The sequence below is a fragment of the Conger conger genome, chromosome 5, assembly GCF_963514075.1.
Source record: "Conger conger chromosome 5, fConCon1.1, whole genome shotgun sequence".
In the NCBI taxonomy this organism is placed as follows: domain Eukaryota; kingdom Metazoa; phylum Chordata; class Actinopteri; order Anguilliformes; family Congridae; genus Conger; species Conger conger.
Window position 1 is genome coordinate 67,121,964 of NC_083764.1, and position 25,428 is coordinate 67,147,391.

Genomic DNA, 25,428 nt, shown 5'->3' on the forward strand with positions numbered 1-25,428 from the left:
TTAGATTTCTTTTAGATTTATTTTTCCGAGTTTGTTTCTGCAGAGTCACTTGACCGTAGCAGTGGTACATTGTTCTTAAACTCTATATACTTCCAGGCCAATCATAGTATTACCATTTTTTCTTTTCTCTGCTCTTTTGATGGCACTGCATGTCTTGCCAAAGGTTTTCTTTTTCAAATTAACTTTCAGGGTTGCCTTAACTCAGCAGCTATGTCAAAAGATTTGGTTCATTTTTAATTTCTCCTTCCACAATACATTTTTTGAAGAGTGCAAAACCTTCTAAGAATGTGTGTGTGTATGTGGTAAAAATTACTTATGTTTGTAATATTTTCTTGTATATTTCTAATTAAATATAATTTTTGAATGAAAGTTTTTTGTTCGTTTTTTTCAACACAGGTTAAATCAATAAGTAGCTGGGTGGCATGTGTGGGTCTCTATACCATATTCACAATGTACACCGCAGAGTAACAAGCGACACTCAGTCAGCAGTTTAAAAAGTTGAAATTACGCTATCCGCTATAGTTAATACGTTTAAATGCGAAGCACGTAGGTTTTCACCACAGTGGCAACGGTTTAGAATTGTATCGCATTCAAATTAAGATTTAAATGTAACTGACAGACACAAAGATCCATGCAAATGGTAACCTGTCGACCCGCATGTTCTGACGGGGGAAACGCATGCCCTGGTTCTTGAAAATAGCTATATCAATTGCGTCGCCATTTTAAGATAAAATGTAATCTGCCATCCAGAAAACATGTTAAACTGACTGGTCTCGAACATAAGATCTAACTTACTGCATGGTTTGCTAAAACTGATGGTAAAACCAACTAGACTGCTAACATTAGCCTACCCATATTTAAGCAAAATATATTTCATACAAACGAAGAAATCTTGCTTTTCTACCGTACCAAAGGTCTGGCTTACACCTATTGGAATAAATGTATTAATCTTTAGTGACAAAATAATAAAAACATTCAGTGATAAAACCCTTACAGCAAAAACGTTTTTATATGTAGACTACATATACGGTACAGCCTAATATTCATACATGTACGTTTCAGTTGTGAGAATTTGGCAATTGGCGAGTTTACCATCTTTGCAATGACAATATTCGAGACTTGAAGCGGAAAACTAGGCTATGTATTAAGGACGGTGTCTGGCACGGGTGGTTAACGCTCGCTTCTCAAGCTGGGTTTGCAGCAAAAATTTACCATACAACTTAATCAGGTAGCTAGCATAGGGGTGCACAGCAAGGAACAAGCCACTTCAGTATTTTGTGGCAACTTGGGCTCTTAATTATTTAATTATCTCAATCATACTGCATCGTATTCTTTTGTCTAAGAACCAAATACATGCATAGGGCAGTTGCAAAAGGTGATCTAGCGATAACATATTCATAAATGTCGGTAGAATGTAATTTGTATTTAACGTTACCCGTGGACTCTACATGTGTAGACCGCACAAACGCAGCAGACGCTCAATGTTACTAGGCCCGTCGACTCGCTCCAAGATCGATTATGCACGCCATGCAGCGACTGCGTTGTGAGTAGTGTTGTTTATGGAAAAAAAACACTGCAGGAATACTTGAACATATTGCACGTATCACGACTGGTGGGAACTTATTAATAAAATGAAAAACTTACAAACTAAATATTCCAACCGTATATATCATTTTCGCGAAATTATACGGTTTGTGATATCAGATTGAACACCTCGTCCAGCTGTGCCACCTAGCAATACGCCTTCATACATATACATACGCATGTCATGTTTTATTTACATTATTTTAATATCTTTGTCATGGTGCCTTAAATGACTTTGCAATCAGGGTTGATTTGCCAGAAGTACCATCACATTACTGGTGCAATTCACCATTTTCTTTGATTATCTGACGTTTTCAATAAAAGCGCTCCAACAAGCAGAACAGCAAACGAGATGGAGATATTTTTAGAGCATGAGGCGCTGAATAAAGAAACATTACTTTGTTTTTTTGGACACGGTAGTCCTAAAACTGGAAAGAAAACTATGGTTAAACATTGCTCCAGCGTGGGAAATAGTCCGTTTATAAATATCACTTAAAAGGCAATTAGGCAACATGTATCCTTCGTAATGTACCATTTTATTATTTGCATGAAAACAGTCCCATTAATGTGGCACTTTAGTAATATTATTGGCCAACTACAACTATATAATTATCAGTGTACATACTGCTTGGTAGATTGAGATGTAACTAAGATCAACAGCTGATTTCAGAGGCTTGCGGTCGTAACAGTGGTGGCCACTAGCGGAGTGAGTTGACAACATCGCTAAGGTATAGCTAAGAGCGGTCCAGACCAACTTTACGAAAGTATGACGTACAGAAGGTATACTTCGCTAAGAACGTTTCGGGAAACACGCTGAAACGTTAAGGTACGACTTATGAACGACGTAGCGTTAAGGCGGCTTCGGGAAACGCAGCCCTGGTTTCCCAGACTTAACTTTAGCTGCTGCTTGAAACCACAGAATTGTGCTGCTGCTGCAGCCAGCCTGGACTCATTTTGTGATCCCTAGCGTACAAGAACATTTGTGGAAATGTTGAAGATTCATGGCTCCATAGACCAGTGGAGTTACCGAAGTGGCCCTGGGGGTCTCCAGCAGACCCAGTGTAGGTGTACAGCACAAAGGTGTGGGCACAGGAGACAGCATGAGGGTGTGGAGAGCAGGGACACCTGTACTTACAGCCCAGCACGCTCCAGCCCTCATCCCCCGGGGTTCAGACAACAGGCTCCTTTTACTGGTCACAAGCCGACGACTCCAAGAAACTCATCGTATTTCAAATAATTCCAACAAGGTTTTGAACAGATACCTTAATATTTATTCAAAACCAAAAAAAAAAAAAGAAAAAAAAAGGAAATTAAAATTTTAATTAAAAAAAGAGTAAAGAAACACTAAAACTAAAAATAAATGTACAAAAAAAGAAAAAAAAAATCGAATAACCATATACAATTAATAAAATAAATACAAGCCTCCACACAGTACTGTACCTTGAGTGGCCAGAGTAGACTCAGGCCAGAACCACCAAATCATATGCAGGTGAACCCTCTGAAGTGGGACAGGGGAAAGCTCTAAATCATGGTGGGACTCAACTCTGAGGCTGAGACACTATGCACCACATTCAACCGCCTCTCTCTACTTCTTAGGAGCAGAGGAACCATGGAAACATTGCACCTAGTTTCAAGGGGGTAAGGCTTGTGTGACGCACAAAGATCCCAACAGCTGCAGTGACCGATAAAACACACAGGGCAGCTGGAAACTAAGTAACCTAGTGTTTTCTTTCCACGCCCTCCAAGCACGTACGTGTAAATGTGTGCTGTGTGAACACCAACATGTTGTGTAATGTATAGCAGACTATTACTTCTGTTCAGATTGATATTTTTAAATATAATATGTACACTCACAGAAACGTGCATTGATATTATCGCTATATTAATAAGACAACGGGCATACAGCATCTAACTGGCCTGGTTAGTACTCATCCTTATCAAGCTTTTGACCAAAATCAAATGAAAAGGCTTTTCTGAGATAACAGTGCAGGAAGAATACGCAAGTTAACACAAACACATAAACGCTAACATTGTACTTCAATTAAAACAAAGGTTGCCAAGGTTAAAAGGTGTGTAAGTGTTCCATCTAAATTGGCAGCACTTGTGTTTCTGTTGTTAACAATTAAAATATAATCTGAAGACACGCTAAACTAGTAAAATCCACTGTTGTGAGCTGATTCTGCTGCACAAAAAGCTACGGATCAGACGCCGCAACTAGAAAAGGAGGCGCAATAACTCAACCAGCCACCAGGGGTCTTCAAACCCTCACCAAGTCAAACAATGCGCTCGACCCAAACAGCCAATCACTGCAGTTCCAGCCTGGAATGGATGCAGTTCTGCATGGGTAGGCCCGTTTCTCCGGCAAACAAGCTTTCACCTGATGCTCTAACGCTAAACTGGCAGAAGCCTCAGAATACTTCCCTACCTTGAGTCATATTTTTAAAAAAAAAACAAAACGGCACCAATGACAGTCGACGGTTAAAACCTTCTGTCAAAAATGAACTATCTTCATCCAACTGCCGCCTTTCATAAAAACCATCTGGAAAAACGCTCAAGCAAGGCAAGCGATGCAGAGCAAGCGGGTGTCGCCGGTGAAAAATGAAACGGTGGAATGATACAATCTGAAGCGCTGAACAGAGGGATAATGAGAACGTGAGCCATCCAGCGTACTCTTCACCCAGGACAGCGGCGTCACGGATGGAGTCTGTCCTGCAGCGTAAGCTCCAAAATTAAAGGTTTTAAGATGGAGCAAAGGGACTCGGTTTGTTAAAAAAACGGTGCTGATGGCAAAATGAACAAGCAGCGAGACGGACAACATCCCAACAGGTTCACTTGGGGGTCGTCCTAGACACGGCTATCAAAATAAAAGCCCTGAAAGAGCAATCCAAAGAGCAAAGGAAAAGAACGTAAAAAATAAAGGAAAAAACTAAAATATTGAATGAAAAGAAATCAAATTTAATTAATGATCACAAGGGATGCAAATAAGCAAAACAATCAAACAAAAACACCAAAGAAAAAAAAAAGAAAAGTTAATCCATCTTAGCAAGGCAGGTTTCAGAAGTTTGGAATTAGTTTTCTTTTTAATATAAAACTATTTTTTAATCAGACTTCCATAACTACCCAACTACACTGCAATGAAAGAAAAGTTTGACATTTTCCGTCACTCCTCAATGGAGAATAAATCCGCATTAAGCCTGAAAAAGGGAAAGGGGAAAGGGGAAATGGAAGTGGACAGAACGGGGGCAGGACGCCCTGGCCCTGGAACAGGCCCGGCTCTCAGACCGCTGACACTCCACACACCTGTACCTGTTCAGAGGGCTTTACTCAGACACCCACACGGGGGAGCTGGGACTGAGTGTGTGTGTGTGCGCGCGAGTGTGTGTGTGTATGTGTGTGTGTGTGTATGTGTGTGTGTGTGAGTAAGTGTGTGTGTGTGTCTGTGTGAGAGTGTGTGTGCGCGAGTGTGTGTGTGTATGAGTAAGTGTGTGTGTGTGTGTGTGTGTGTGCGCGAGTGTATGTGTGTATGTGAGTAAGTGTGTGTGTGTGTGTGCGCGCGCAAGTGTGTGTGTGTATGTGTGTGTGTGTGTGTGAGAGTGAGTGGGGGTGAGTGTGTGTGGGTGTGTAAGTGTGTGTGTGAGTAAGTGTGTGTGTGCCCGCGCGAGTGTGTGTGTTTGAGAGCAAGTGTGTGTGTGTGTGTGCGCGCGCGCGAGTGTGTGTGTGTGTGTGTGTGTGTGTTTGAGTGAGTGAGTGTGTAAGTGTGTGAGTGTGTGTGTGTGTGCGTGAGTGAGTGGCGGTGAGTGTGTGTGTGTGGGGTGTGTGTGTGTGTGCGAGTGTGTGCGCGTGTGTGTGTGTGTGTGTGTGGGGTGTGCGAGTGTGTGCGTGCGTGTGCGAGTGTGTGCGTGTGTGTGCGCGCGAGTGTGTGCGTGTGTGTGCGCGCGAGTGTGCGTGTGTGTGCGCGCGAGTGTGTGCGTGTGTGTGTGTGTGCGCGAGTGTGTGTGCGCGCGAGTGTGTGCGTGTGTGCGCGCGAGTGTGTGCGTGTGTGCGCGCGAGTGTGTGCGTGTGTGTGTGGGGGTGGGGTGTGCGTGTGTGTGTGTGTGTGTGTGTGTGTGTGTGTGTGTGTGTGTGTGCGAGTGTGTGTGTGTGTGGGGGGTGTGATCATACATTTCTTTCCTTCAATCTCTTTGGTCCTTTGTACATATATATATATATTTATATATCAGGGTCTGTTCACAGGGTCCCTTAAAAAAAAAAAAAGAAAAAAACAAAGTTCCTACTTCAGAACATGAATCCACCCATTTTAAACGCCACCACACACTGGTGGAGAAGCAGTTTTCTATGCCAAGCATGCAGTGTCTAAAAACTCTGATTTCCATGGGGGGAAAAAGACCAAATTTATCAGCTGCTGAGCTCAGGTAAGTCAAGGTAAGCTAAGCTCAGGTAAGGATGGACTGCAGGCAGAATGCTGAAGAGCTAAACTGAGGTTCAGGAGTAAAACACAACAGGCCTGTTAAATAAGGACAGTTTCACATGGAATCAGAGTTTGAAAAGACACTGCAAACCTGAAGCCTCTTTTTAAACCATGCATATGGCACGTAGTGACCTCACCGAAATCTACCATCAGACGGACAAATTCACCTAAAAGTGTAGAATTGGTCAACACATCTTGGGATCTCACACACACACACACACAAACACACAAACACACAAACACAAAAAAAAAAATCATTTAGAATACATTAGCTGCATCCCAGTTTTTACAAAACAAACCAAAAAAATATATACGCATTTTAGTTTTAAACTAGGACAAAAAAACGTGAAAATCTGACAAATGGGTATTTCACTCGAGATGGACTAAATATGCCTTTCAGCTGCGTTAACTTTTTTTTGTAGAAAACACAAAAAAGCAAAAAGCGAAGAGTGAGACCTCTCTCTCTCTCTCTCTACTTGTGGGACTTGCTGGTTTTGAAGGAGACCTGCAGGATCTTGTCTCCCAGGCGGTAGCCGTTCAGGCTGGTGATGGCCATGGCTGCCTCCTCATAGTTCGTCATGGTGACGAAGCCGAAGCCCTTGCACTTGTTGGTGTTGAAGTCGCGGATCACCTTCACGTTGGTGACGGCGCCGAACGGGCCGAACATCTGCCACAGGATGCCCTCGTCCGCGTCCTGGCCCAGGTTGTAGATGAAGATGCACCAGCCCGAGGTGGCGTTCCCCGGAACACTGACACCCATGTGCTCCACACTCATGGGGGAGAACCTGGGGGCGGGGGGGGGAGAGTCACACACACACCTATACGCACCTATACACACCTATACACACCTATACACACCCCCATCTATACACACCTATACGCACCTATACGCACTCTCACCCATGTGCTCCACACTCATGGGGGAGAACCTGGGGGCGGGGGGAGAGTCACACTCACACCTATACGCACCTATACACACCTATACACACCCCCATCTATACACACCTATACACACCCCCATCTATACACACCTATACGCACCTATACGCACTCTCACCCATGTGCTCCACACTCATGGGGGAGAACCTGGGGGCGGGGGGGAGAGTCACACTCACACCTATACGCACCTATATGCACTCACACACACCTATATGCACCTATACGCACCTATACGCACTCTCACACACACCTATACACACCTATACACACCTATACACACCCCCACCTATACACACTCATACCCATGTGCTCCACACTCATGGGGGAGAACCTGGGGGCGGGGGGGAGAGTCACACACACACCTATACGCACCTATACGCACCTATACACACCTATACACACCTATACACACCTATACACACTCACACACACCTATACGCACCTATACGCACCCTCACACACACCTATACGCACCTATACACACTCACACACACCTATACGCACCTATACGCACCCTCACACACACCTATACGCACCTATACACACCTATACGCACCTATACGCACCTATACACACCCCCATCTATACACACCCCCATCTATACACACCTATACGCACTCTCACACACACCTATATGCACCTATACGCACCTATACACACCTATACACACCCCCACCTATACACACCTATACGCACTCTCACACACACCTATATGCACCTATACGCACCTACACACCCCCATCTATACACACCCCCACCTATACACACCCATACGCACCCATATGCACCTATACACACACCTATACACACTCTCACACACACCTATACACACTCTCACACACACCTATACACACCCCCACCTATACGCACCTATACACACCCCCACCTATACACACACCTATACACACACCCACCTATACACACTCACACCTATGCACCTATACACACCCCCACCTATACACACCTATATGCACTCTCACACACACCTATACAAACCCCCACCTATACACACCCCCACCTATACACACCTATAAGCACCTATACACACTCCCACACACACCTATACACACCTATACACACCCCCACCTATACACACTCACACCTATACACACCTATACACTCAGACACACACACACACCCCCAGCTCCACACACAAACACACCGCCATTACAGACGCGCGGTAGCGTTCACTTCACTGAAGACCCACACGCATCAGCACTCTCCTCCTGGCTTTAGCATCTAAAACGCCCTCAAAACATTTGCAAAGGGCACAAGTCCCTAACCCCTCTGCTCTCTCTGTTAGTGTGGACAGCTCGCGTTGGACAGTGGTGAAAGTGTAGCTTAAGTGGAGAGAATATCATAGTGAAGGAGAAGGATTGAGGAGTTGAAAGACTTTTAGCTCGGTCTCAAAGAGGCAGATTCTGTGGGCTCAGAATATTCAGCCATGTCAACCGATGATTAGGCAGAAACAGACGCCATGTTAGACTGTCTGTCGTTTTACAAACGGCTTGGGAAAATAGATGACTAAAACATGCAGACTTTATTTGAACCAGTATGGAACACAAATTGAAAGCTCCAAGATGATATGAAAAGCTAAAAAAAACAAAAAACTGCATGTGGTTAAACTGAAAAGCGCTTCATTGCTTGACTAAGAGTTTTGTGCGGAATAAATTGGGCTGCTGTGGGTTTGCGGTCAGACCGATGCGGTATTGCTGCAGTCTGAATGTGGACTGTAAACATGACACAGGTGGCGTGTCCCTCACTCTGACTGCAGCACGGCGCGTGGCCTTGGCGGGAGGATGCGTTTGGACGGTACCGGGCTCACCTGAACCTCTGGGCCTGGTGGTGGACCGGGCCTCCGAAGCGGCGGGACTGGGAGTGGTGCAGCTGGGACAGCAGCTGCGTGTTCTTGGCCTGGTTGGGGTTGGCGGCGAATTTGACGATCACAGGCTCTGAGGCGCCGGGAGGCTTCTGGCCATTCAGGTCCTTAATGGCGTCCTCCGCCTCGGCACGCTTATCGAAGCGAATGAAGGCCACGCCCCGGGACAGGCCTGCTTTCAGACCACAACCAACACCATCCCATTACTCACACCTCAACACCATCCCATCACTCACACACCTCAACACCATCCCATCACTCACACCATCCCATTACTCACACCTCAACACCATCCCATCACTCACACCATCCCATTACTCACACCTCAACACCATCCCATCACTCACACACCTCAACACCATCCCATCACTCACACCATCCCATTACTCACACCTCAACACCATCCCATCACTCACACCATCCCATTACTCACACCTCAACACCATCCCATTACTCACACCTCAACACCATCCCATCACTCACACACCTCAACACCATCCCATTACTCACACACCTCAACACCATCCCATTACTCACCTCAACACCATCCCATTACTCACACACCTCAACACCATCCCATTACTCACACCTCAACACCATCCCATCACTCACACACCTCAACACCATCCCATTACTCACACCTCAACACCATCCCATTACTCACACCTCAACACCATCCCATTACTCACACCATCCCATTACTCACACCTCAACACCATCCACCATTACACAACCAACACCATCCCATTACTCACACCTCAACACCATCCCATTACTCACACCATCCCATTACTCACACCTCAACACCATCCCATCACTCACACACCTCAACACCATCCCATTACTCACACCTCAACACCATCCCATTACTCACACCTCAACACCATCCACCATTACACAACCAACACCATCCCATTACTCACACCTCAACACCATCCCATTACTCACCTCAACACCATCCCATTACTCACACCTCAACACCATCCCATTACTCACACCTCAACACCATCCCATTACTCACACCTCAACACCATCCCATTACTCACACCTCAACACCATCCCATTACTCACACACCTCAACACCATCCCATTACTCACACCTCAACACCATCCCATTACTCACACACCTCAACACCATCCCATTACTCACACACCTCAACACCATCCCATTACTCACACCTCAACACCATCCACCATTACATACCTCAACACCATCCCATTACTCACACCTCAACACCATCCCATTACTCACACCTCAACACCATCCACCATTACATACCTCAACACCATCCCATCACTCACACCTCAACACCATCCTATCACTCACACCTCAACACCATCCCATTACTCACACCTCAACACCATCCCATTACTCACACCTCAACACCATCCCATTACTCACACCTCAACACCATCCCATTACTCACACCTCAACACCATCCCATTACTCACACCTCAACACCATCCTATTACTCACCTCAACACCATCCCATTACTCACACCTCAACACCATCCCATTACTCACACCTCAACACCATCCCATTACTCACACCTCAACACCATCCCATTACTCACACCTCAACACCATCCCATTACTCACCTCAACACCATCCCATTACTCACACCTCAACACCATCCCATTACTCACACCTCAACACCATTCCATTACTCACACCTCAACACCATCCCATTACTCACCTCAACACCATCCCATCACTCACACCTCAACACCATCCTATTACTCACACCTCAACACCATCCTATTACTCACACCTCAACACCATCCCATTACTCACCTCAACACCATCCCATCACTCACACCATCCTATTACTCACACCTCAACACCATCCCATTACTCACACCTCAACACCATCCCATTACTCACACACCTCAACACCATCCTATTACTCACACCTCAACACCATCCTATTACTCACACCTCAACACCATCCCATTACTCACACCTCAACACCATCCTATTACTCACCTCAACACCATCCCATTACTCACACCTCAACACCATCCCATTACTCACACCTCAACACCATCCCATTACTCACACCTCAACACCATCCCATCACTCACACCTCAACACCATCCCATCACTCACACCTCAACGCCATCCCATTAATCACACACCTCAACACCATCCCATTACTCACACCTCAACACCATCCCATCACTCACACCTCAACACCATCCTATTACTCACACCTCAACACCATCCCATTACTCACACTTCAACACCATCCCATCACTCACACCTCAACACCATCCTATTACTCACACCTCAACACCATCCCATTACTCACACACCTCAACACCATCCCATTACTGACACACCTCAACACCATCCCATTACTCACACCTCAACACCATCCCATTACTCACACCTCAACACCATCCCATTACTCACACCTCAACACCATCCCATTACTCACACCTCAACACCATCCCATTACTCACACCTCAACACCATCCCATTACTCACACCTCAACACCATCCCATTACTCACACCTCAACACCATCCCATTACTCACACCTCAACACCATCCCATTACTCACACACCTCAACACCATCCCATTACTCACACACCTCAACACCATCCCATTACTCACACCTCAACACCATCCACCATTACATACCTCAACACCATCCCATTACTCACACCTCAACACCATCCCATTACACACCTCAACACCATCCCATTACTCACACCTCAACACCATCCCATTACTCACACCTCAACACCATCCCATTACTCACACCTCAACACCATCCCATTACTCACACCTCAACACCATCCCATTACTCACACCTCAATACCATCCCATTACTCACACCTCAACACCATCCCATTACTCACACCTCAACACCATCCCATCACTCACACACCTCAACACAAACACAATCCCACCTTTAATCAAACACCTCAGGAATTACACAATTACTCCTGTGCACATAGTAAAAAATAAATAAAATCACAGGCATTCAGTCTTTAATTGTGTCCCCGCCCGTCTCTGTGCGTACCTGTGGCCTGGTCCACGAGCACGCGTGAGTTAATGATGCGCCCGTACCGGGCGAACATGTCCTCCACGTCTTTCTGCGTCATGGTGCGCGGCAGGCCGCTAATGTACAGGTTAGCGTCTTTAATGGTGTCCGAGCTCGGCCGGGCATAGGACACCTGCCGAGGGAAAGGTCAAAGGTCAGCCCCCAAAACCGCACCCTGTCCCCACAAAACAGGCTTTCAAAAATAAAACAAAAGATAGATATATATGCAAAAAATAAATCTAAAAAATAATCAGCTAACAAAAAGGTATTTATTTATAGGCATCATAAGAAATGATTTATTGACATTATACTGATTGTTGTTGGCTTTCCTTTCTTAGAAAAACAAACAATACATTTATAAATTAATGTTACATGTGCTTCAGTACAACATCACCACTTTGTTGCAATGGATTATCCTTCAAACTCGCTATGTGTGTGGTTTTAATTTTAAGTGAGTGCTCCTTCTAAGACCAGAGAGTCAGTGGAGCCAGTCAGCATCCCTACACTGCGGCGTGATGTGAGTAGCATGGCTCACTCTGTGTCTTTAAAGTAGAAACAAATCAAACAAAGGTAGACAAACTCAGTGAGTTCTGAGGTGGGGTGGGGGGGGGCAGATGTGCAAGAGTTCAGATTGGCAGCGGAATCACCATTTACATCCTGGCCAATCAGGACAGGCCAGGCGCCCGGGCGGGGGGGCAGTAACTTCTGCAGATCTGAGACGTTTAATCTCCCCCCCCTGAAGAATACAGTGTGCCGAAAATGAAGGCTTGCAGACCATGCCGGCCCCACACTGGAGAGCCATCAGCAGCGGCTACACTGCAGCTCCGGGTCAACATGTCATCCTCAAAAACAAATCATTCCACTGGCGCTTAACAGAACGGCGCCAAAATGAAATAAATTAAATTACAGTGAGCAAACAAAAATTAAGAGAATCTTGGTGTTGGGCTAGGCTAGGCTAAGCTAAGCTTGCTGTACCACTAGACCCTTCTGGATTCCAATGAGTGAGTGTCCTTTGGCTCAGCTACAACTGAACTGCAGAACACACTGGAGTTTAGCTACGCTAGGCTAGGCAAGGGCTACTGCAGATCTGAGTCACATCTATCAATTTGACACACGTATACAAGAACACCTCTTTGCACGTTACCTTGATAGTTTTAGACTGTAGTCTCAGGCCATTGAGAGTACTGATTGCCCTTTCTGCATCACTAGGGGTAACATAGTTAACAAATCCGTACCCTAAACTGTGTCCTAGAAAAAAAACAAGGAAAACAATAAAATAAAATAAAAAAACGTTTATTTGTTCCAAAACTTTTTTTTTGCAAAACTGGATGAATGGGCTATCAACAAAAAAACAAACAAATCTACAACAGTGCATCTTCAAAAGAGAAACAGGTAGTTAAGAAAGCAAAGCAAAACTTTGCATGAGCTCTTTAAGACTTAAAAAAAGAAATTAAGACTGGCTAAAATTCAGAGCCGATGCAACATAAAAACCACCAATATATAATATATTTATGACTGTTTTTTTCACATTCTTAACCGTGAAAGTACCTGAATAAAAAGAAACACCATCACTTGTACTGCCTAGATTTTCACCGGATAAAATGGTGAAACTGTGAAATGTTGTCACAATATAAATGAAAAACCTGCATGAATGCTCTACGTATGGGGAAACTGCACCACATTTCTCTTTGTTTTGTTTTTTGTGTGTGTGAGCGAGTGTGTGTGTGAGCGAGTGTGTGTGAGTGAGTGTGCGTGCGAGTGTGTCTGTGTGTGTGTGAGTGAGTGTGTGTGTGAGCGAGTGTGTGTGTGTGTGTGTGTGTGTGTGAGTGTGTGTGTGAGTGTGTGCGTGTGCGAGTGCGTGAGTGTGTGTGTGAGAGTGTGTGTGAGTGTGTGCGTGTGCGAGTGCGTGAGTGTGTGTCTGTGTGTGTGAGAGAGTGTGTGTGTTTTTTAGATGGGGGGGGGGGTGTATAAGGGTGGGGCCATCAAATAAATCAGGTATTGGGGGAAACTTGAGAATGTGGAGCACTGTGGGGCTGAAGGAGAATGTGGAGCACTGTGGGGCTGAAGGAGAATGTGGAGCACTGTGGGGCTGAAGGATGGGAATTAAACGCGCATGTTGTTGAGCGGAGCGGAGCAGCCATTTTGTCCCTGTGGGAAGAGGCACAGGCCGGGTGGGATCAGGACATGCTCAGCTGCACGCAACATATTGTGACATATTCAACAGTCAGCTAACACACATGTACCAGTCAACTCTCACCCAAATAAAACTCCTCTAAACAGTTCTACACAGAGGGGTGGGGGTGGGGGTGGGGGGGGGCATGAAAACATTTAAGGAAAGGGCAAAAGGTGACCAATCAGAAGAGTACGAGCAGGAATGACATTATACACAAAGAGGACTTCCCTGGACAGGTTGGCGGTTGAGAACAGGAAGCGGGGAGCAGGCGCTGGGGACTCCCGCTGGCCGCGACAGTGCGTTTACCTGCCACTTTGTCGCGGATGAGCTTGGCAGACTCCACCTCGCCGATGCTGCTGAACAGACTGCGGAGCTCGTCCTGCGTCATGCTCTGCGGCAGGTAGTTCACGATCAGGTTCGTTTTGGCGTCTTTTGGCTCGTCCGCCATGTGGTCTTCGTAACCGTTGGACATGTCATAAACCTCCTGCGCACGGAGACAGCAGGGCCACAACATCACTCACCATCTAACCACACATCACTCACACCATCTAACCACAACATCACTCACACCATCTAACCACAACATCACTCACACCATCTAACCACAACATCACTCACACCATCTAACCACAACATCACTCACACCATCTAACCACAACATCACTCACACCATCTAACCACAACATCACTCACACCATCTAACCACACATCAGTCAATCACTCACACCATCTAACCACACATCAGTCAATCACTCACACCATCTAACCACACATCAATCACTCACACCATCTAACCACAACATCACTCACACCATCTAACCACACAACATCACTCACACCATCTAACCACACATCAGTCAATCACTCACACCATCTAACCACACATCAGTCAATCACTCACACCATCTAACCACACATCAGTCAATCACTCACACCATCTAACCACACATCAGTCAATCACTCACACCATCTAACCACACATCAATCACTCACACCATCTAACCACACATCAGTCAATCACTCACACCATCTAACCACACATCAGTCAATGACTCACACCATCTAACCACACATCAATCACTCACACCATCTAACCACAACATCACTCACTCACACCATCTAACCACAACATCACTCACACCATCTAACCACACATCACTCACACCATCTAACCACACATCAGTCAATCACTCACACCATCTAACCACACATCAGTCAATCATTTAAACCATCTATCATTTAGCCATTTATCATTTAACCACTTATTTAACCATTTAAACCTTTCATCATTAAATCATTTTTCATTTACTCATTTACCATTCATCATTTGATAATTTATCATTTAATCATTCAATCATTTGCCATTTATAATTGAATAATTTATCAGTTAACTTACCATTTAATCATTTATCATTTGCCAATTAAGCATTTACCATTTAATCATTTCAGCTTTTCTCTACAGGGCAGGGCTGTCCTCCCCCTGGTCACACTTTACAATTACATTCAAGGCATTAACTAATGTAGGAATGTAACATGAATTAATGATGGACAAATGACTTAAGCATGGAATTTACTTTTTATTATTTAATGCATAAACAAACAACTATTTGTTCCGTGAATATTTATACATTGGCAAACCATTGGATGATCTTATAGTTAGCTAACCATTAACAAATACATTACAGTCCCCTCAAAGTATTAGAACAGCAAGGTCAATTCCTTTGTTTTTGCTGAACACTGAGAGTCTGAGGTCACAAGATGTATATGAGATGACAGATGAGAATTCCAGGTTTTTCTTTCCTGGCATTTTTATCTAGATCTGTTAAACAACTTCACCTTTTGTATCAGACCACCCAATTTTTAGGTGACCAAAAGTATTGGAACATGTGACTGACAAGTGTTTCTTGTTCCCCAGATGTGTCCTGTTAAACAATAAATAGTGTTGAATTTCTACTCTTGGTTTTAGCCTTGGGTTTTGCCTGTGCCTCTTTGCATTTATGTTAGAAAATAAAAAACCCCACATGAAAACCAGAGAGCTGTCTTTGGAAGAAAAGCAAGCCATTATGAAGCTTAGAAAACAGGGGAAATAGATCAGAGCCGTTGCACAATCATAGGGGATTGTACGACAACTTGGAATGTCCTGAAAAAGAAAGAAACCGCTGACAAACTGAGCAACAGACATAAAACAGGCCGACAAAGGAAAACAACTGCAGTTGACAGAAACATTGTGAGAGCTGTGAAGAAAACCCCCAAAACATCAGTCAGTGACATCACAAACAATCTCCACAGGGCAGGGGCGAAGGCATCGCAATCAACCATTTGAAGAGGACAAGAGAGCAGCAACATAGAGGCCATACCACAACAAGCAAACCACTCATCAGTAGTAAAAATCGGGAGGCGAGATTACAATTTGCAAAGAAGTACAGAGATGAGCCACAGAAGTTCTGGAGCAAAGGTTGATGGATTGATGAGACCAAGATGAACCTCTGCTAAAGTGGTGGAAAGGCCAAAGTGTGGAGAAAGAAGGGATCTGCCCATGATCCAAAACATATGAGCTCATCTGTGAAGCACAGTGGAGGAAGTGTCATGGCTTTGGCTTGCATGGCTGCTTCTGGAGTGGGCTCACTAATCTTTACTGATATACAATTCATGATGGGCGGGCAACGTGGCTCAGGCAGTAAGAGCAGTCGTCTGGCAGTCGGAGGGTTGCCGGTTCGATCCCCCGCCCGGGCTGTGTCGAAGTGTCCCTGAGCAAGACACCTAACCCTCAAATGCTCCTGATGAGCTGGTCGGGGCCTTGCATGGCAGCCAATCACCGTTGGTGTGCGAGTGTGTGTATGAATGGGTGAATGAGAAGCATCATAAATATTATATAGCGCTTTGGATAAAGACGCTATATAAAATGCCAACCATTTATATAATTCATGATGGTAGCAGCAGGATGAATTCAGAAGTCTATAAAAACATTACGTTGGCAAACTTAGAGAAATGCATCCAAACTAATTGGGAGGAACTTCATCATGCAGTAAGACGATGACCCAAAACACACTGCTAACACAACAAACGTTTTCGGTATGGAGAAAAAGTAGAAGGTTTGAGACTGGCTAAGTCAATCACCAGACCTTAACCCCCCCCCTTATGGGCGGATTCAACCGTCATCTCCCTTAACAGGGGTGGGACACACAAGGCCCTTAACCCTGCAGTGCCCTTAACTCCAGGGGCGGACATTACCATTAATGTAATGTAACAGACGGATGCGATTTGATCGTGACCGTTTTTCTAGACACATGACCGCTGAGATGCATTTTGATTGCTAAGCCTTTCCATGGGATTTCTATAGGGCACCTTAACCCAATTGAGCATGCACTTGACCTCCTGAGACTGAAGGGGGAAAAAACCACTGAAAGAGGCTGCAGTACAGAGGCTGCAGTAAAAGCATCACAAGGGAAGAATGCAACAGTTTGGTGATGTGAGTGGGTCGCAGGCTTGATAGTTATTGAAAGCAAGGGACATGCTACCAAATATTAAGTGTCATTTACTTTCACTTACTTAAATACTCTCTGTTCTAATACTTTCGCTCACCTAAAAATTGGGTGGTCTGATGATACCAAAGGTGCTATGTTCTAAGTAGTTCAACACATCGAGGCGTAAATACCAGGAAATAAACCCAAAATGTATTCAGTGTACAGCACAAACAAAGGAATTGGCCTTGCTGCAGTCATCCTGCTGCAGCTCAGCCCCACACCCCCCCCCCGGTGTGTTCTTCATACCCCCCCCCCCCCCCTCACCACACCCCACGCCCCCCAGCACCACCACCCCCCCCCCCCCCCCGGTGTGTTCTTCATACACCCAGCAAACTGCAAACGCCCCTCTACTGGCAAAGCCAGGCATGACCCTCAAATTCAAAACAGAACCAGGCCTGACGCTCAAGTTCCCAAGAGTTCTGCATCCCATCACTGTCCACCGACGCAGACAGAGCAGAGCTCTGGTGTGGTGCAGCCCCCTGGATGGGGCATGGGAAGGCCCCACTGCAATCATCCCATCCCCCATTAAGCTCAAGAAGCAGCTTCCAGGGCTGTTTCTCTCCACAGAATAACTTGCTTCTGATAAAATTTCACCCCAAACTTTGCATGGTTCCATGTCAGTCCTCTTCTCAAACAGTACAATATACAATGAGCCCAGTATGACATACAAACACGTTACTCACTTTTAAGTACCTAATGTGTCCCCTTCTGACGGCCATTAAGAAACTTCACAGATCCCCAATCTGAAGGTATCAAATAGAAATAAGGTAATAATAATACTCACAAAAATGGGTGGGGGAGGGGGGGGGACAGGGGGTTCTCAAAACAAAATCAAACAAAAAAACTAGTGAAAAGGATGCGGGGTCTTCTTACGAGAGCACTACCTGTGGAGAGAAGAGAACAGCTGTCAGACAGACAGCAGGCTCGGTTACACACACCTGTACACACTGTCACCTGTGCCTTTACATACACACACACACACACACACACACACCTGTACACACTGTCACCTGTGCCTTTACATACACACACACACACACACACACACACACACACACACACACACACACACACCTGTACAAGCTCTCACCTGTGCCATTACACACACACACACACCTGTACACACTGTCACCTGTGCCTTTACATACATATACACACATACACACACACACACACACACACACACACACACACACACACACTCACCTGTACACACTGTCACCTGTGCCTTTACATACATATACACACATACACATACACACACACACACACACACACACACCTGTACACTCCCACCTGTACACACTGTCACCTGTGCCTTTACATACATACATACACACACACACACACACACACACACACACACACACACACCTGTACACACTGTCACCTGTGCCTTTACATACATATACACACATACACATACACACACACACACACACACACACACACACACACACCTGTACACTCCCACCTGTGCCTGTACACACACACCTGTGCCTTTACACACACACACACACACACACACACACTTGTACACACACACACACACACACACACCTGTACAAGCTCTCACCTGTGCCTGTACACACACACACACACACACACACACACACACACACACACACACACGGTCACTCCAGTAAAGCTACAGCACCTATAGCCTATATGAGTACTTCCTATTAATATTTAACAGGACATTTGACTTTCAGACTAACAATGTTTTAGACTGGAAAAGTAACCAACATACAGGCTAGAAATGACAAACATTCCAGCAGGTGCACCACTCAGGGGCATAAAGGAGCATAAACGGGGAGTGTAGCTCTGTAGGACACGCACTCAAACAGCCCGATGTTCACGGCCACTTATAACACACACATCTTCACATTAGGCTGCATTTAGCGGACACTTATCCAAAGCGACTTACAGTTGATTAGACTAAGCAGGGGGACAAGCCCCCCTAGGGCAATAATCACATGCAATATGATCAACTCTAATGCCCATTTGGGCCAACATTGGTAGGCGGTGGTCAGACAGACCCAAACCCCATGTCCCATGGCTGACTGTATGACATGTCCATCCATGAGTGCTCAAAGCTGACCTCGCCCTCCCCTTCAGTCACATAACAGAGCTGAGAAACAAATCCAACTGGAGCCAAAAGCCTGTTACCTAAACAACCAAAAATGCCACAAACTGAAGAGGGCCGTTTTATACATTTAAGAGCCAGATTTGATTGACTGACTGATTGATTGGTTGATTTATATGAATTGGACCAATATTTATTGAGAAAACCACAAATAACTGCACAATGTCCCAGTGATGCTCCGAACACGCCGTACGAGCCTGCGCGGTCCGCAGTCTCTCGTCAGCAACAGCTTCCCCACCACAATGTCACAGGGTGCTGAAATGGATCGCGTATGTGACTCGTACAAAGTTTTATGAAAACGGAAGGAATTAGACTTTACACACACACACACACACACACACACACACACACACACACACACACACAGAAACCAAAGCTGATCTGGGTGTATTTTCTTTTACATTTACATTTAGTCGCCATGAAACATAGTGAGCCAACTTGGTGTCTGGAGCACGGCGAGTTTACGTTACCTGTCACGTGTATTCTGGATGTCCACCCACGTTCGTACCGTTATCAGGTTAACTAGAGACGAGCACGCTGGCTGATCTACATGGAAGTTGTCGGTTTACTGAGAGGTCAGTGCGTAAAAGCCCGCTAACGCCGGCGAAGAAAGCGCCATTCAGCAGTAACTAAGCGACGTCGCTACGCGACAGTAATCAAGATTACCATGCCAACACAGAAGCGTGCAGCTTCAACAATGAGCACGGAGGTAATGACGGGCCGTCGCGATGACGCTGGCTCCACAGCGGGTACACTCACCTAAAACCTACAGCTAACTTTACGAATCAAATTAACCTCAAACATAATTTATACAATCTGCGTCTTTCAACTAAACAAGTGGGGGTCATGCCCCAGTAGTTACATTTAAGAAGAAAATTGTATCGAATTACGGTTCGCGTGCTCGCGTACTACGAATACTCGCAGTGTGAAAACTGACCAGCTAGTCTCTAACTTTAGAGCTAAATTTATCAGCCAGTTTTAGGGTGTCACCTCAACGTTATGCAGAATTATGCTAATGAATTTGCTGGCTAGCTCACATAACCTGCTAGCCATGTCCTTTATTAATCAATGATCAACTAGCTACGTAGCCAATAAAAACGAAACACTAAAATGAGAGCGCAGTAACGCGGGTCAGCATTGTGTTTTTGCCGCGTGTTTACAGCAGTCAGCCACTGCGAACGGCGGTTCGTTCGTTCGGGTTCTAAAACATGCTTGTTGAATTTAAATGTTCGTCACACAAAGGCCTCCATTCCAGTCGCAAGGGCCAGTCAATCTCACTGCCCTGACGTAGCTAGCAACGTAGGCTAGCTAGTTACCAACCTTAGCTATGCGCTTGAAGGGGGCGTGTAGCTAACTTAGCTAAATACACGCATTTCCTTTTCAGATCGAAGACGCAATATCGTCAGCGAAAGGATAGAAATTACAATTTCGTTACAGAATATCGTAATCAAAGGACTGAACACACAGCCAGTAATCACCACGGCCCAGGCCATATCCTCGCCATTTCCTTATATTCACCGTTGCTATGGTAGGCTGTCTCAGGAACCCTCGAAACCACGAGCAGCCGGCTTTGGGCCTACCGACCTAGGCCTCCGCTTTCTCTACCGCATGGTTGCAAGCCAGTTTCTCGTAACCCCGTACATAAGAACGATACACAGCTAGCTGATTAAGATGGTTTAAAACAAGCTTGCCTGTTTTTCAGTGGTTCCGGGGCGTTTGTAAAAGATGTAGAAGACGTAACCTGCTCCTTATCGCATAAATACTGAGGCCGTTAGCTCATCGAACCGAGCGGCTTCTCGTGACACAACGAACAGAGCCGAGGTCTCCCGCAACTGTCTGGCCGGGTAGTGACGACAGACACCCGCCCATTGCATAATCTTATTGGACGTTGATCTTGTCACTCACATTGCATTCCACGGTTTTATTGGTTATCACTTATGTTTCCGCCCCCAAGGGCAGACGTTTGACATTTATGACGATCTCATTCGTTATCAGAAATCTCTATCAGAGCTAAGCTTTGTCGAAAATCCCAGTTAGATTCTGATTCTCATTCCTGTTTTCATTCACGCCCTTTTCGATAGACTTGTTTTGGCGGCATTGAGATCATTGAATATGTCGCGTACAATATTGCACAGGAACTATTTCCACAAAAGGTCCACTTATAGCACGATATAGGCTTCATAGCTTACATTTAAACGTTTTTAATAGTAACATACTGACGCAATTCATTCTAGGTTCTCAAGGATGCGAATGATAACCGAACTGATGTTATTATTCGAGGGGATTAAGAAGATTTTTCCTCTCTGTATCTTCTATTTTCTTTCACATAGTAACACTTTTGTTACTTATGAGGAGTAAGACAAAAGGATAAGCCTAAAATCAACATTTCCATATAAATGGTGAATGGTTGGCATTTATATAGCGCCTTTATCCAAAGCGCTGTTGCTGCTTTTGATGCACAATTGATGCTTCTCATTCACCCGTTCATACACGCACTCACACACCGACGGCGATTGGCTGCCATACAAGGCACCGACCAGCTCGTCAGGAGCATTTGGGGGTTAGGTGTCTTGCTCAGGGACACTTCAACACAGCCCGGGCGGGGGATCGAATCGGCAACCCTCCGACTGCCAGACGACTGTTCTTACTGCCAGAGCCATGTCGCCCTTAGCATATGTAGCCAGGTACTGAAAATATAATATATGAAAACCGCAGGTCGAAAGATGCGGTCTTATTAGATCTATAAACCACATAGAAATGTAAGGTGATTCATATTATATACTCAACAGAATAGTTTGAAAACTATTGACTATCCTGAGGTGTTCTGTCGCCGTGGCTTGGCAGTTGATGATGGTTGCCTGGCGGAAGTTTTGAAACCAAACACTTTCTTTCCTAATCAATTCATGATCCATACAATTGAAAAGTTTTGCAGTTTTGCAATTGATCTGTTTGCAGTGTAAACAAATAAAATAATAATCAATACTCAAAATTAGTTTTTATTTGAATAAAATACAACCATTACAGCATTTATTGCTTCTTTTCAGACATCCCACACTTTATTTACAGGACAATTCTTTGTAATGACACAAATTAAAGTAAGGTATTTGAATTCACTGGCATAAGCAGGACGACAGTATTGTGAAACAGATGGAATTAGTTCCATTGCTCCCCACCAGAGGTCAGCAAATGCGATGACAACCACAGGTTTTTTAAATCAAAGCGTTCAAAAAAAGTAGAATGATTGTGAATATGGGTGAAATGTTGGACATAGCATCAAGCACTGAGTGTTATGGGGACAGCATGAACTGCAGATTATTCGGTTAGAATGAGCGCATGTATTTTATATATGGTAGTGCTGTACAGTCTCGATCAGCTACACAGTACTCACGGTCATTCCAAGAGAAACAGAGGAAGAGAGCTCAACCAGGGAACAGGCCCTCAGACTCTCAAAGAAACAACATTATTGGAAAATAATTATTTTTAATTCCATTCACATTTACAGTCATAATTTTTTTTAAATCAATAATCTCAACACAGTCAAAACAGCATCATTGCAATAAGAAATTAAATAATAGCAAAGCAAAACACAACAAAAAAACACCCCCAAAGTACAATGCTGCATTGTTACACATTAGCATTGTCCTTATTGAAGGGATAATATGAATGGCATTTAGATTAGCTTCCTGGCTTATTAAGTGAAAGCAGCATTTGGTGATGTTCTGATGAACAATAGGAGGTGGCGGTGGAGGTTTTGGGCTCCTCTCTCTTCGTCTTCATCTTCATCACCAGCCCGTACGGACCGGGCTCCACGGGAAGGAGCCTCCTGATGATCATTTACTGATCAAACTGCACCGGGAGCCCAGCCCACCTCGTCTGCCTCAGAGAGCTGTGTCATTTTCGCCACTAAGGCGTCTGCCGATTCAGCCAAAGTCTCTCTCCCCCCCCCCCCCCCTCCCCATCCAGTGAGCCGCAGCTCTGCAGACAGAAACGCCTCGTTAATGAGAGACGTCAGAGGAGAAGGGCCAGACAGTAACGCAGATAATCACACATTACAGCAGTGGTGTGCAGAAGAGCATCTCTGAACACACAACGCATCATGACTCTAAGTGGGTAGGCTACAAAAATAAGTAATGAATACCTAATAAAGTCCTCACTGAGTGTATATATGTGTTTGTGTGTGTACGTGTGTGTGCCTATATGTGTGTGTAGGTGTGGTTAAGGTACATGACTGGGACACGCAAGGTCAGTGGTTCTAATCCCGGTGTAGCCACAATAAGATCCGCACAGCCATTGGGCCCTTGAGCAAGGCCCTTAACCCTGCATTTCTCCAGGGGAGGATTGTCTCCTGCTTAGTCGAATCAACTGTACGTCGCTCTGGATAAGAGCATCTGCCTGACAGTCTGTGAGTGGCCCAGGTGTGTCCACCAACTGCGGCTAATCCCAAAACTCAGCACATCCACAATAGTGCTTAATAACACAACTGCCAGAGTTACTAACCCATCAAAAGAAATAAATAAACAACAAACTGGGATTATGCTAACAGTGCATGCATCATTTCAAAATGTGCAAGTGCCATGTCTGCATTCAGGGCAAACTAGATTGGCAATTATGGAAATATATATTGGTGTATATCGCTACTGCACAGTCAATTTTCCTGTTCTCAGTCATGTGAAACTTCAGCATAGATGGTGCTATTAGTCTGTGTGTGTATGTGTTGATGTGTGACAGAGAGAGAGTGAGAGAGAGAGAGAGAGGAGAGAGAGAGAGAGAGAGAGAGAGAGAGGGAGAGAGAGAGAGAGAGAGAGAGAGAGAGCGAGAGTGAGAGAAAGCGAGAGGGAGAGAGAGAGAGAGAGAGAGAGAGAGAGAGAGAGAGAGAGAGAGAGAGAGAGAGAGAATTGTTAATTAGTATTTATGCTAAAATGTATGTTAAATGAATTAGCACTGCTGGCAGAATTCTTGGTTTCTTTTTTAAAATTGTAAATATAGTTGAAGGGGTATTATTATTAATTGCATTTACATTCATGTGGGCAACATTGGCTCAGGTGGTAAGAGCAGTTGTCTGACAGTCAGAAGGTTGCCGGTTTGAAATGTCCCTGAGCGAGACACCAAACCCCCAAAGGCTCCTGATGAGCTGGTTGGTGCCTTGCATGGCAGCCAATCACTTTTGGTGTGTATGAATGGGTGTGTGTATGAATGGGTGAATGAGAAGCATCAATTGTACAGCGCTATGGATAAAGGCGCTATACCATTTACATTAATGACAAAATTGTTGTCCAAGTTGTCCAAGTTAACCATATTCCACATGACAATGATATTTAGCCTTTCCTTGTGAAGTTAAAACTGTTTAGGTGAGATCATAATTTGTCTGTTCAGGGAAATATCCATCCATCCAATATCTTAACCGCTTATCCTGAACAGGGTCACAGGGGGCTGGACCCTATCCCAGCATACATTGGGGTGAAAGGCAGGAATACACCCTGGACAGATCGCCAGTCCATCACAGGGCACACACACCATTCACTCACACACTCATACCTATGGGCAATTTAGACTCTGCAATTAGCCTGACATGCATGTCTTTGGACTGTGGGAGGAAACCGGAGTACCCGGAGGAAACCCACGCAGACACGGGGAGGACATGCAAACTCCGCACAGAGAGGC

General features: G+C 45.1%; 1 protein-coding gene across 5 annotated transcripts; it reads right to left on the reverse strand.

The window, feature by feature from the left end:
• Positions 1 to 2,832: 2,832 nt before the first annotated feature.
• LOC133129681 (ELAV-like protein 1) lies at positions 2,833 to 21,595 on the reverse strand. 5 transcript variants are annotated; one of them, XM_061243934.1, is made up of 8 exons: positions 18,996 to 21,589; positions 18,738 to 18,903; positions 18,305 to 18,559; positions 14,404 to 14,581; positions 13,069 to 13,172; positions 11,904 to 12,057; positions 8,817 to 9,045; positions 2,833 to 6,837 (listed from the first exon to the last, which is right to left on the reverse strand). In XM_061243934.1, the coding sequence occupies exons 3-8, from the start codon at positions 18,338 to 18,340 to the stop codon at positions 6,525 to 6,527; spliced, it is 1,014 nt and encodes a 337-aa protein (XP_061099918.1). In that variant the 5' UTR covers positions 18,341 to 18,559; positions 18,738 to 18,903; positions 18,996 to 21,589; the 3' UTR covers positions 2,833 to 6,524. The 5 variants fall into 5 exon arrangements, with proteins under 5 accessions (XP_061099918.1, XP_061099921.1, XP_061099916.1 ...); XM_061243937.1 differs by having other exon boundaries at positions 8,817 to 9,042; positions 18,978 to 21,589; XM_061243932.1 differs by having other exon boundaries at positions 18,978 to 21,589.
• Positions 21,596 to 25,428: the final 3,833 nt, after the last annotated feature.

Bases quoted from the DNA above. Each gene is read 5' to 3' on its own strand.
- LOC133129681 (XM_061243936.1), bottom strand. From the start codon at position 18,340: ATGGCCGTCAGAAGGGGACACATTAGGTACTTAAAA. The intron at 14,582-18,304 runs GTGAGTAACGTG...CTCCGTGCGCAG, and splicing joins GACACATTAGGTACTTAAAA to GAGGTTTATGACATGTCCAA. The intron at 12,058-13,068 runs GTAACGTGCAAA...TTCCCTCGGCAG, and splicing joins TACAGTCTAAAACTATCAAG to GTGTCCTATGCCCGGCCGAG.